The 13,715-nt window shown below is 38.8% G+C and overlaps 1 protein-coding gene across 2 annotated transcripts in view; it reads right to left on the reverse strand.

The window, feature by feature from the left end:
- Positions 1 to 766: 766 nt before the first annotated feature.
- The window catches only part of LOC137137296 (phosphofurin acidic cluster sorting protein 1), a 51,573-nt gene continuing 38,624 nt past the window's right edge, over positions 767 to 13,715 (reverse strand). The window contains exons 8-24 of one of the 2 annotated variants that reach the window (XM_067523404.1): positions 12,733 to 12,792; positions 11,985 to 12,145; positions 11,102 to 11,195; positions 9,687 to 9,767; positions 9,331 to 9,452; positions 8,557 to 8,692; positions 8,119 to 8,223; positions 7,900 to 8,006; positions 7,336 to 7,490; positions 7,028 to 7,138; positions 6,816 to 6,918; positions 6,697 to 6,739; positions 6,575 to 6,617; positions 6,309 to 6,447; positions 5,829 to 6,067; positions 5,306 to 5,422; positions 767 to 5,183 (exon numbers count right to left, since the gene is read on the reverse strand). In XM_067523404.1, coding sequence (XP_067379505.1) covers positions 5,065 to 5,183; positions 5,306 to 5,422; positions 5,829 to 6,067; positions 6,309 to 6,447; positions 6,575 to 6,617; positions 6,697 to 6,739; positions 6,816 to 6,918; positions 7,028 to 7,138; positions 7,336 to 7,490; positions 7,900 to 8,006; positions 8,119 to 8,223; positions 8,557 to 8,692; positions 9,331 to 9,452; positions 9,687 to 9,767; positions 11,102 to 11,195; positions 11,985 to 12,145; positions 12,733 to 12,792 — 1,935 coding nt within the window. In that variant the 3' untranslated portion in view covers positions 767 to 5,064. Of the gene's footprint in view, positions 5,184 to 5,305; positions 5,423 to 5,828; positions 6,068 to 6,308; positions 6,448 to 6,574; positions 6,618 to 6,696; positions 6,740 to 6,815; positions 6,919 to 7,027; positions 7,139 to 7,335; positions 7,491 to 7,899; positions 8,007 to 8,118; positions 8,224 to 8,556; positions 8,693 to 9,330; positions 9,453 to 9,686; positions 9,771 to 11,101; positions 11,196 to 11,984; positions 12,146 to 12,732; positions 12,793 to 13,715 lie in introns of both variants that reach the window. The other variant, XM_067523403.1, reaches the window with a different exon arrangement.

The raw sequence follows: 13,715 nt of genomic DNA on the forward strand, positions 1-13,715 counted from the left end.
GGAGATAACGTTACGCATGCGTACTGCGGAAGTGCAACATCCAAGCTGCGGCGAGTATATTGAAACCTTCTAACTAAAAATTTTCTGATTTATCCGTTTTCTGTAGCCCTTACAAAACACTATATGACAGTTCCGTCGATAAATTGAAATTACACACAACTACTAGATTACTGGAGAGATATCATTATTGGGGGCTCTGTTAGTTCAAAATAAAAAGCATTTTATGACATGTAGTGACACAGCGTGGTGTTACAGCGTAAATGTAACCGGGTTTTCACAAAACAGGATGTAGGTGGAAGTCAAATCTCTTGCTTTGTATTCCAACGCCTCCAGCGGAGGCCCCCATCCACGGAGCAACGGAGCAAATTCACCTGCATCACACGCATCATGTTAACTATGTTATTTACACCGTCACTTTTTATATACCCTCCATTTATTGACATGCAGTATTAGCGTTGATTTGGTTTATCACCAATAAAAACACATTAATTCGTTTTATGAGCTAGAAATACTCCTCAATTTAATTTAAAATGTATGACAAAATATAAAACAAAAATATTGTGCGATTGCAATTGCAACTGTAAAAATCAATATAATAACGTCTATCCTACATGTTGGATCACTATGTTGTATGCTGTCTGTTTTAGAGATTACTTCTTTTGTTAGACTTTATCAGTTAATGCCATTTATTGAAACTTGATCACTGTTATGATTTAGTACACACACACACACACACACCTGTAATTAAAAAAACTAGAGATGGACATACAAATCAGGAGTTTTTTATTTAAAAAAAGAATGACACAATGAACACTTCCACTTTTCATCCAACATCTGTTTGATTGACAAACGTAATCATGAAAAAGCAGTACTATAAAACATGTCAAATTAAGAAACACGGACAAAAAAAAAAAAAAAACTAAATACAATGTAACAAGTATGTACAGGCATTTTAGTATATTTGTTATAATTATTGTTATAGACAAAAGGAAAAGTAGCTGAAGACTGCTGCTGAAGAAACAATGGCATGTGCAAAATAGTCTTCACAAGTCCACAAGTCTAGGAAGTTCTGCTCTGAGCAGAACCTCGTCAGGCAGAAATCTACTGCTTTCATAGGCAAATCCTGTTCCCAAAAAGGACAGATGGCAAATTTACAAGCTGTGAAGAAAGAGAAACAAGATAATTTCAGGTGATTTTAGAAGCTAAGCTAGAGGAAACCTGGTGGAGAACACTCTCTCGTCATCAGAGGGATGTAATTCCGGGGATGGTGGAGAGAAAAGACACTGCTGATCACGGACACAGGTTACTGATGGACCAAACAGCTCGTAATCTCTAATCACTACTACTCAAGGACAGAGGAACCATCGTTACATCTTCACAGGTACAGAGGTACAGGTAAAAACACAGAGGAACAAGTTCAAGACTTACATACAGAACAACCAGCATTTTTGTAGAGATGTTAGGAAAAAATGTGAACCATAAGAGGAGGAAATGGTCTAAAGGTGCACGACAAGAAAGACTGCAGAACGTGGCTGCTAGAAAAGCATTCAATTTCTCCAAACACTTAAATGACTTGCTTAAGAACAAGTTAACACCTGTTAAATGTTTTCAGTTATTGGTGCCCCAGAACACCTACAAATCTATTATATTGTAGACATTTCTTTTTTTCACATTTTGGGTTTGGCAGTGATTTCATTTAATGCGTCTCAGTGGAATATTTTAGACTCAAAGTTAAGTTCAATCAGTGAGTAGATGCAAGCAATAGAGGCACCTAAAAACTAACTTTATACAATTTAGCAAATGTCAAAAAGCACCCAGTTAAAAGAGGTTATTATAAGAGATAACGGACTCTGTATGTTTAAGGTTTTTAAAAGTATTTTGTTCCAAAATGTGTTTATTTTGTAATGACGTGTTTGAAATCCATCTGTCCATTTTAAAAATGCAAAAACCTCCTGCAGTATATATTTTTAAAATGTAATAACTCACCACTATGACTTTATTAATGGTTAAAATTATTATAAAAACAGGCCAAAACAGATATTTAAAAAAACCTTTAAAATGTGTAAATATTTCAGTCAGATTATCAGGCCTAATGCCTTAACTTGGATTTGGATTCAGTTGGATTCCTTTATATATTGTTTGTAATGACCTAACTTAAAGCAATATACAGAATTTCTAGCCACTTGGGGGCAGAATAACAAACTGTAAACACAAAATTGACACATAGTCACTTTATAGTTATTATTGGTGAATATGTTAACTAACAGTTTCCTATCTGCTTCCACCTTAAGAAAACATTAGCATTCAATTGGAGTTTTCTTTCGTTCCACCTGCTGAATAGGTCACTACAAGCAACTACCTTTACATTAGCATAGTCATGTGACCCACTGTTAATATACAAATATTAATATGTGCAGCTAAAAAAAAAAAGGTAAGAATATACAAACAAAAATCCTTTTCATCCATGCATTCTAAAAGCTCAATCCTAAACTTTAATGCACATTTAAAAATTATGTGTTAGCATTAATAAAGTCATTAGTGGCAAATTATAACATTTATTATAGTGGGCCCAAATGATTGTACTATCTCTTGGTAATATTTATTTTCTTCTTTGTTTGGAGTAAAAAACCTTGATGTTAAGGAATAATTAAAATAACCTCTGTGCAATTTTTTATAAGTCAGTCTGTCTCCCAAGCCTTTGACTTGTTGTCAGCCACACAAAGAAGAAAAATTTCAAGAGGCCAACAGACTTTTGTTCTTTCTCTGCTGTTTCATTACTGTTTACACAGAAAAGTGTCCAGACTCGCTGTCAACTGTTTATGCAGCCTTGGAAATTAAGAATATATCTGTAAATTCAGATTTAACATACATATAACTGTACTAGCATCGTGAAATCAGGGAAAATTGATTTTGTAATGACAGCACATGTAAAAAAAAAAGAAAGAAAGAAAATGTTTAATACATTCAAAAGTACTTCAAGATCAATAAACAAAAGACAGAGCGTTTGTTCAGTGGTAAAAGACGAGCTGTTAACTAAACAGTGAGTGAACAAACAAGTGAGCTCTAAAAACCATTCAGCCATAAAACCTCATGTAGCAGATGCTGTTCAACAGAAACATTTGAGACATGCCTGCTGACTGTAACACTGAACAAGGCACGTAACTTTCTATTTTTAAACAAAACCATATAGACAATGGCATGAACACCATTTAAAAATATTTAGCTAATACTTCACTGGAGATAGTGTTACATTGTAGGTGACAAAAGACACAAGGCCTGGCGAGTGTACTGTAGCTTTTAAAATGCAGCTTTTTAACATTTTGTTACAAACCACTAATGCCGATATATTATTGGACTCTTACCAAATGTGACTCCCGATCTATTATTTTTAATGGCAACTTTGCCCTTGTGCCAGGCTACAAAGTAAACAAGATGAACACTGCAGCCCTAATCTGAGTTTTAGGTGACAATGATCACATCACAAACACACGGTGTCAACACACACACCAGATGCATGCCCTCTGTCACATGGTAGAAAAAGTTCCTATTTAGTAAATTTTTTTTAAAGTTTCTGACCACATTACTTTTTTCACCACATACACACACTTGTCACCAGTTACTGTACACTCACTAATCACCTCACAACATCCTAGATAAAGCATTTAGCAGACCAGTGCCAAAATAACTGAAACCCTCATTTTTTGTTTCCTTATCAAATGAAGGCATTTCACAAGAAATGGGAATGTTCACACATGTATATTCTGACCACCAGTTTTGCTGTTGTCACTGAAGAAAAAGCTGCCAGTGTGTTGCCAATAAAGTGAGGATATTTAGGGGACAACTGGTGTCAACATTGTGCTTTATTGCAGGTATTTAACTCCCACTATTCCCGTATAGATGCTCAGGGGAATATAAATAAATAAATAAATTTCCAATCATATTTCCATTAGCGCTGTAGAGTTTGGGATTGTTTAATTATGTATTTTGGTGTTTCACTTTCCTCTTGCATATTTGGTTGTGTCTGCTGTTAGGAGCGGTAATCTATATTTCAGCTGCAAACACTCAGATCCATATGTAGTCACAAGTGCATAGCAAATAAGAAGATAAAGAAACTGCACATTACAGTAGCCCCTGTACTGAATCCTGGAACTCGTCACAAAAATGTACATTACGCATCACAAAGAAGCATAAAGGGAAGGTTTTCCTATTGTTTACCAAACCACAATTTAAAAAAAAAAAATCACTTCCCATTTATATATATTCTTTTTTAATGTTTGGCATTAGACATCCAAATGATTCTGGTACGGAAAGAAATATTTAAAACTCTTATATTGAAGCCCTTGAAAAAAGGAAATAGGCCTGTTTTGAAGGGCACATGTACTGTTTAGGTTGACTATATGGGGGAGAAAATTATTACATGCCAGCCTTTTGTTTGACTATGTTTTTTTAAGCAAGGGGGGCTCTTTGTGTTTTGTTTGTTCATGCAAACACTAAAGCCCTGCTGCATTACATTTTATTTTGACTTACTGTTTCTGGCATTTGAGTGGTGTATCTATTAGTTTAAAGCATGCACATGTGGATCAGAGTTGACCTTCAAGGGTTTCATTACAGGTCAGGGGTTAAACATTGAATCAGAGTTGAAGGACCTGGAAATGGTGAGTTGATGCATGCTGTTGCATTCCATACAACGGAAACATAAATGGCAGTTAGCTAATAAACTTGTGCTGTAGGCCCCTGAAAACACACACATATTGTACATTCACGTGTGCAAGCACACTTGCGCCCCCCCCCACCACCACACATACACAAACACACACACACAAAAGGGGCAATAAAGTGACTAGTAAGAGCGCCGCACCCCAACACCACCCATCCACCTCCTATCCCTCCTAAAAGAGAAATAAGACCACTGTAGCGAACATAAAATTAAACAAGGAAAAAATAATCTAGCCACTCGACTTCTTCTCTCAACTCAGAGAGGCGGGGTCTGTGAGCAAAGATGTGACGGGATCGAGGTGAACTAAAGGTCAAGTCAGGTTCAGAAGAGTCGAGGGCCGCTCACCCCTATGAGGGGGGCTTGCTGTAGCCGAAAAGTCCAACAGGCAAGTATTTGACGTGAGTTGGCCACTGGGCGGCCAGCTGAAAGAACTTAACGTCGTTCCACTCCACTCCATCTATGGATACTGATGAGAAACAAAGAATACCAAAGGTCAGTTGATTTTAAATAAAGTGAGCTCTTAAAGTGAAAATGCAACACATATAAACATACATGGAGGCATTGCATTGCCCTAACTGTTCAGATTACCTTTCAGGATGGTCTGCTGCTGCTTGGCAGAGCAGATCAGTCGACTGATGCCTTCAATGATCTGGCTCTTTGAGTCAACATCCTTTTCCTTGGTCTTCTTTCCCAAGAAGATGGGAACTAAAGAAAGAAGTAGAGAGGAAGAAAGAGGCAAATGTCATTAGGACTGTGTAGTAGTGTAGAGCTGGAATACTCAGTTACATCAGATAAATATGAGTACTGCATAAATATGAAAGAGCTTCTGTACACTTGTAACTGGAACTGCCACTATATGAATATTCCCTGCAAAATAAGAAATGTGGAATTTTTGGCTTATATACCAGAACATTAAAAAAATAAAACACTTTTTTACCAGTTTCATGATTAGCATAACATGGATTTATGTTGGAATATAAAAAATTGTTTTCTGAAATTCATGCACTTTGTTTATGACTTACATATACTGAATCTACAGCAATAAATGTAATGAATACTAGCTGTAACAACCCCCATCTGATACTATTAACTCATCTAATTTCCATCTCACCTTTCTTGTTCTTCTCCTTGGTGACCACAGTCATGGCCATGGTGCTGACCTGGGCCTGTGGATCGCTGGTGCCTCCATTTGGTAGCCTGCTGACCTGCAGCGAGCGAAAGACGCTCTTCAGTGTGTTCTTGCAGCCTGTGTCACGTCGGTCACCCTCGCGCCGCTTATCAGCAAGCGAGGCCAGCCAGTAATCCACTTGCAGGCCTATGGCGTCCACCCCGTGAGACATGCTGGGGCTTCTGTTGACAGAAAGATGTATAAAGCGACAGAGGACAAACAAAGGACACATCAGAGGGTACATGATGGTCTAAAGCTAGAGCATGGTAAATGCTCTGCACTGCTAAAAGCACAGTTGCCATCTGCTGTGGTTAGAGAGACATTTTCTGTAGTGTTGGTGTTGCTTCTAGCCACTCTTTAACCCTATGCTCTGCCACAATTCATAAAATAGGTAAAAAAAAAATTGCAAATAAACATATTTACCCTTGTACTGTCAAGACACTGCCCATTGAAGGGGAGGAGGGGGGAGTGGCCGCCTCTTTGATCATCCCTGAGGGGGAGCCATGGGAGGGAGGAGACGTGGATGGGACAGCCAAGCTCACAGCCACACCCTCTTCTGTATCTACTTACCAATCATAAATTAGGAATAATAAGAAGAACATTGCCAGCAACTAAATCCAAGTAAATGTTTTTCTTTTGGAGAAAGTTATTGTGTAATGTGTTAAAAGTGCTTCCACAAACACACTCACCTCCAGGAGAAGGACCAGATTCAATGAGACCAACCTTCACCACCTGGAAAACAAAAATGAGATGTCAGCAACCTGAATGATCAGAAGACCTATTAAATTTTTCTACAAAAGCTAAATCTTACCCCAATAAAAGGAATGAATTTCTGGTAGGAGTCTTCGTCACGCCTGGAAAGTAGAAGAGACAATACATTATTATAATTCCTAAAGTAAACAAATGTGTTTGTGTAGGGCCTGTACTCACGTCCTGTGTTTGCAGGTGAGCATGGCCTCAGCGATGGGCAGCTGATGTGTGATTGTGGCCCCACTGATGTACTGGGAGATCCTTGCTGCTACATCCAATTGATCTGGACAGGGCAGAGAAAGACTCCACAGATGAAAGCGAATAACCGAGTCGTATTGGTTCAAGTTTCTCAGAGGAAAGTTGCATGTGTTGATCTGTTTGCCCGCTGCTACCTGTCTGTGGTGGTTCAGAGCGGCTGAACACATCTCTCCATGCCGTGTCCAGGAAAGAGGAGCTGTAGCGATTGTCAAGGTTTCCAAGGTGCTTGGCAACTGGATGGGAACCTGATGAAGGCGAGAAAAAAAAAACCGGAAGGATTTGGATTCTAATTGCAAAAAATTTAAACTGGGGCCAATCAGCATGCATGTGAGAAACTGTGTGTGCTACTTTTCAGGTGTTTCCTACAAAATACTAAAACCTTTCCAAAGCTTGTCTCTGCAGGAAAGACAGCTTCTCAGTTGCCATGGAAACACCAGCTTACCCAGAGGCACCACTAAGAAGCGCATGTGGTTGAGCCAGTCAGACGTCTTGTTGGCAAGCTGAGTGACAAAGAACTGGAGGATGGCCCCGAGATAACTCTGGCTGCCCACCGCTGCCACCTTCACCGCTCTGGGCATGGACGAGTTACAGTTACAGCTACAGAGAGAAAGACAGAGAGTGATGTTATCAGAGCTGCATGGACCAAACTGTCTCACTGTCAATATAATAATCTTTAATGAAAACAGTGGGAACAATTTTTATTTGTTTGTCGAAAATGCATGTAGTGGGGAAAAGGTAAGAGAAAAGGGAGCGATAACAAGAGACATATAAAGGTTAGATGTAGCATTAACAGAGGTAAATTTATAGATATAGTCATAAGGGCAAAGAGGAAGATAAAAGAGAGACATGGAGTTGAAGAGAAAAGGGTCAGGCCGAGGACAGAAAGCAGAATTATAAGGCTTAGGGCTGTGAAAAGCACTAAAAACATCGGACATCCTGTAAACTCAGTGATTCTATAATTCAGAATGTGTGTGCTTGAATGTTAATTATTCATAAAAGAGCTCACAATTTCTGGATGCGAGTGAGCACAGCGGATAGCACCGCCTGGATCTCAGCTGCTGAACATGTGCAGACCACAGGGTGTCTCTGTACCAGGAGCTGCTCCGCAACATACTGCAAATAAACACACAAAAAGTATGAAAAAAAGCACACACAATGTTCTTTTTCATAGGAAAGACTTTATGCAAACACACACACACACGAACACACACACACAAAGATATACCTGTCCCTGCCAGTCTGTTGCATTGACGAGGATCAAGCTTTCTGGAAGCGCTGAGTCCGACAACAAGATCTGGTTCAGCTGGTCGTACACTACCTTCCTCATGACCTACACACAGACACAAACACACACGAAGAGTACATAAACTCTCCTGCAGCAACACATTTACTCTCCTGATGACTTATCAACACATACATTATTCATTGTGAGTTGTACATGATCAGGATGAATGTTCTTTACTCAAAGAAAAGACTGGAGCAGGTAAAAAAGGACACAGAACAAAGTGTTTTTCAACTGAATATCTCTGTAGCAAATATGGCAACGTGGTGATTTATTTCTGTATACTTGGTCAAAACAATGTCGGAATGTAATAAAAAAAAGATCCTAGAAAGAAAGAAAATCTCTTCATTAAAATGCTAACTGAGGTTCTCAGCCCCATACCGGCGTGCTGTGTCCCAGCTCTGGGGATCTCTCAGAGTCTGAGCTGTTGGTCCGTTCACTCAGAGGTTTGGATGGCTGCCTCTCCTTCATGGGAGTGCTGATACGCTTCTGTCGGGGTGTGTGGCCACCGTCTAACCTGGGGTGTGGGAAAAATGGACAACATGCTTAAAACAAAACTCAAACTACATCATGGTATCTCGTGCATGCTTAGCTTAAAACACAGGGACCAGGGTACACGATAATCTTATCCTTTGAGATGCTCACTGTGTAAGATTTGGTGATGAAAGTGTCAGACATTGTTGCTGGGATTCATGTTGGATGGAACAAATCCAACAAACTTCCTATCACTTATAGCTCATATGATGCATCTTTTCAACTTATTTCTTTCATCCAAAGAACCGAGAACTTTCCCATTTTTTTTTTAGGTAATTGGTCCTAAACTAAAGCATACATTCCAGGGACCTTTAAGAAACTATTAGCAAACAGCAGATTTTAAAAATAAAGTGTAAACATGTTTACATAATTTAGACAGTCACCGTTTTATGAATGAGAGTTCATCTGTGAGCTGTTACCATTACTAGGCTTTGATCGTGGGCTTTGGGTTTTTCCGTACTGCTCAGTAGAAAGAAGGCAATGTGTGGGTTTGCAACATTAATATGTGCTGAGATTTACACATTTTAATGCTTATTTTTGCTCTGCACTGCACACATCTGTCAGGTCAGGCCATAAACAGAGTGTAGAATTAGGAAATATATGATATTATGTTTTGGTTACCTTGGTGACGGCATGGTCTGTGTTTCACTTTTGCTGCTCTTCATGGGTGTACGGGGTTTCTCAGCCACTGACACTGTGATGCAGGGACCCACCTCAGCAAATAGCTCCTGATCTGTCAACTCCTACACATACAGAGACAGACCATCAGTGTCAAAGAAAGGAGACTAAATCATGAAGAAATCCCAAAGTTTTTTTATTCCTCCCTTTCCTCTGTACTCTGTCTCCTTCAGTCTGTCTCACTTTCAGCACAGATGGCAGTGACTTCCCCCCAGAGTCATATCAACAAAGATCTCGACACACCATAAATCCACTCACCCTCACACACATTCAGACACACAAAAGCAAAGTCATCGTACCAGTGTGTCAGTCTCAGACAGTGCCTCCTCCAGGTTGCGACTGCGGGAGGGTTTCATCTTCTCCAGAGGAGGCTGCTCCCCCTGCTGGGAAGACAAGGGACTGCCATTCAGCATACAGGCTTAATGAGACTTCAGTAAATAAAAGGAAAAGAAGTTATTATGCAGCCACGGTGCTCAACTTGAGGTAAGCACATCAAACCCAGTCTAAAACAACAGCAATGTGGTCTAGAAGATATTAGTTTTATTAGGACAATACACACGGGAATCAAAGGAAATTGTATTAAACTATTTTCTACAAAGATGTTTTAAGAAATGTACAGACAGCAGTCAACACAGTCACGGCTTTTTTCAGTGTTGTTATGAAAGGAGGAAATGCAACTGACACGCAGTGAAATCCATTCAGCTCGGCGAGATTAAAAGCTTTCTATTGAACAGCTGCCACAGAGCTCTACGATTTCTGCTCCATCACTGAAACGTTAGCCTGAAACGTTCCTGAAATTACACATTTGAAATGTGCACCCCTGCTGGGGTGATTTTCATATTCATAATGTAGAGTCGCTTCTTTTAATGATACATTTTTATAATCGCTTTTAATACCGTTTAACTACAATATAAAATGTAAAAAATGTTCAGTAAAAACTGACTGAATTTATTATTATTTCAACTGAGGAAAGTGCAGTACTGTATATGCAGAGCAGTTTAAAAATCCACCTCAAAACAAAACCTGAAGCAATTTCATTTCAATTCTCTACATATGACTATGGTCCTTTCTGGCTTTTATGATGCTCTGTCTACTTGCTCCCTCATCACCAGTGGCATATATTGAGTAGCTTCTCCTTCTCAGATTGTTTGAATACTGTTTTCATAGGCCCCAAGATGTACCGTGTCCAGTAATTCCCTAGAAAAACAACTTTATTAGAAAAGGCCTGAAAAAATAAACCTAATGTTGTGTGGCATGTTTTATTCCGCTTTCTCCACCGTTAACCACATCCCAACCCCCTCCTCGCAGGTTTCCTTTCTGAGCAATTGGGGAGTCACAAGGTGATAAAAATGCAGACAGAAAGAAGCTCTCAGAGACCCTAAAGTGCATCATTGATGGCTATAACAAAAAATTCAATTCAGCAATAATCTCTTATAAAAAAGCCTTTATGAGCTCAACACTATCACTGCACATCAGCTGCAGTTTTATATAGGTGTGTATTGCACCTGTAACATCTTGTAAACAAGTTTTACTGACATATAGTTGCAGAGTCAGATCCCTTTTGAGTTATATTGTGATATATATTTACTACAGTCAACACACGCACAACAGGAGGGAGGGAAATACAAATTCTTCAGAAGTTTGTGAGTGCCAACCAGCACCTCAAAGCTCACATAATTGAACTTTCTATTGATGCTGCATCACAGGTACTCACTGGACTGAAAGTGTCCCGACCCAAACTGCCTTTGCTGTTCAGACTGCCGATTTCAGTCTGGGAACTGGACTGAGACATTCCCTCAAAGAACGGCCTGAAAAAAGAGGGACATACGAAGCCTTTTCATTCATATGGTTGTATTTTTAAACTATTCTGTTGCTAGTGATCCCTAATAAACAAACAAACAAACGTTTAAACGTCGCATAGACTCATTATCCCAAGCTGACAAAACTGCAATGACAGGAAAACCAGTAGTTAAGAAACTCACGAGTCACATCACAATAACTTTTACTGAAGCCCCACTGCTTTTCAGTTGTGACAGCTGAAAAGCCATTTTAGAGCTTCAAAGGGGGCATTTTGTGTGAAATCGATTTTTTTATATTTAGAGCCTGCTAAAACTAAGAAAATCAATATTAAAGCATACCAAATTAAAATACGAAAAGGTCTAAAAATACCTTTTGGGATAACTTTAAACTAGTTTACTAACAATTTAGTGACCTCTATCAAAGACACTCTCCGGTAATTATGACTCATTCACATTTTCTTTTTTTAAAGCCCCAGCTGTGACTTTGAGACTGACTAATTTTAATTTTACTTTACAAAAACAAATTTGTTCCTAAAATACTGGTAATATCTTTTTTTAATTGGTTTTGCATTTTGAAGTTTGGTTTTAATAAACAGTTTGGTAAATTCAAAGTTAAATGACTCATGAAAAGCTTCATGAAAAGCTTTTAATCACTGCATTGAGCAGTTTTCACCAACAGAGGGGGCTCTGAAGCGTCAATGGAGAAAAAGATTTTCATATCAAGTGCTTAAATGTGGCCCAAAAGCCTTCAGCATCAAATATTAGTGCAGGTGAAAGAGTCTTTGTTTATGCCGTTACCTTAGTTTAGGTTTGGGGGTACTGAGGATGCTATCAGTCTCCTCCATCTCTGGCCCACTGTCACTGGGATTATACATCTCCAGACTATCATAGAGCTCGTCCAGGTCCTCCTCCACCTCCTGGATCTGCTCCCTGGACACATGCTCCAGGCCAAAACCAACCTAGATGAAACAAAAAGGAGACAAAATGACAAAAATATACATACAGTAGAGACCGCTTGTTCTGCAGCTCAATCTTTTCATTTTAACCGAGTGTACTAGTTATTTTATGATATATTTAATAACCCAGTTTGACTTATTTTATCTTTAAAATAAGTCAGGCTATTACAAGAAAAGCAGCTACACAAACACCAGCATCAAACATTGTTCAGACAAGAGAAACACACTCAGATGCAGAAGTGTGACATGTGTGAAGTCAAACACACACCATGGAATCACTCTACAAGCAAATAAACACATGAAAAACATTTCTGCTCTATTTTAATCTACACTGTTTGTGTATTTTTATTTTTTTTTAGCTGCCAGCTGAATCTCAGTTGTTTTGCCACATCTCTCCCACACCTCTGAGTGTCTTCAAAGCCAAACTGCAATACATTTCAACAAAAGCTCTGAAGCAAATACACACACTGAATCTTGCATATTAAGTATAAGCTCGGATATGTCATGTAAGTCATACAAATGAGGAGGGGAAAAGCCATGAGGGGAAGGAAAAGGATGGAAAACAGGAGGAGAAACGAAGCAGCACCTACTTCATCAGTGACTTTGAACCTTTTCAGCAAGGCGACAAACTTCTGCTTGATGTTGGGTTGCTGCAGAGTAAGAAAAAAATATGATGAGATCTTCATATTTATGTGTATGTTTGGGATGTGTAGTCTAGAAAGTGATGGCAGGAAGCAGGATATAGCATTTCAGGCTCTCTTCTCACACTTGATGACTCAAATAAACAACAGCAAATGGAATCGAGGTATAATTCTGTGGCAGCTCAGGGTTTTTCTTTCTTTTCTTTTTCTTTTCATGTACGTCATGTTTGAAAAACACTGTATCAGTCTTAAACATGGTGGACCTTTTCTAATATTGTACAATGGCAGGACTTCAACACCTGGGAGCAATGGAAACATAATCAAAATAATGAATCACCACTTTTTAAGTTGGTCTTGGGAGCTTGTCAGCAAACAGCTGGTTATTATATAATATCTCATTAACCCATATTTTATTCACAATAGAACATAAAGAACATATCAGATGTTGAAACTGAGACAGTTTAACGCAACTATTAGCTCATTTTGAATTTGATGGCAGCAACACATCTCAAAAAAGAGGGCAATGTTTACAATTGTGTAGCATCCCCTCCTCTTTTAACACCTGTCTGTAAACATCTGGGAACTGAGGCGACCAGATGCTATCAACATGATGACTACATTTGGGGGAAATATATACAGCACTATGAAACAATAATGAACACTACATCTTTTGTCCACTGTTAATGTTTTACCCTTTGCTACTTAGGAGTTGTTCACACACCATGGTAACAAGCCTGTTAATATCTCAGCATTTTGAAGATGTTGAGTCATGGCAACGGGATTTCTTTCTTGTTTGTTTCTTGTTAGTAACATTTCACTAATCATCCAAGCAGCATCTTCAGTCAGATTTTTGTCTGTGGGAAATAATGTAGATTAATAGCATTTATTACATTCATTTATTATTTTTGGATTGCTGTGAGGGAGGACTTTTA

This window comes from Channa argus, chromosome 12 (assembly GCF_033026475.1).
Source record: "Channa argus isolate prfri chromosome 12, Channa argus male v1.0, whole genome shotgun sequence".
NCBI lineage: Eukaryota > Metazoa > Chordata > Actinopteri > Anabantiformes > Channidae > Channa > Channa argus.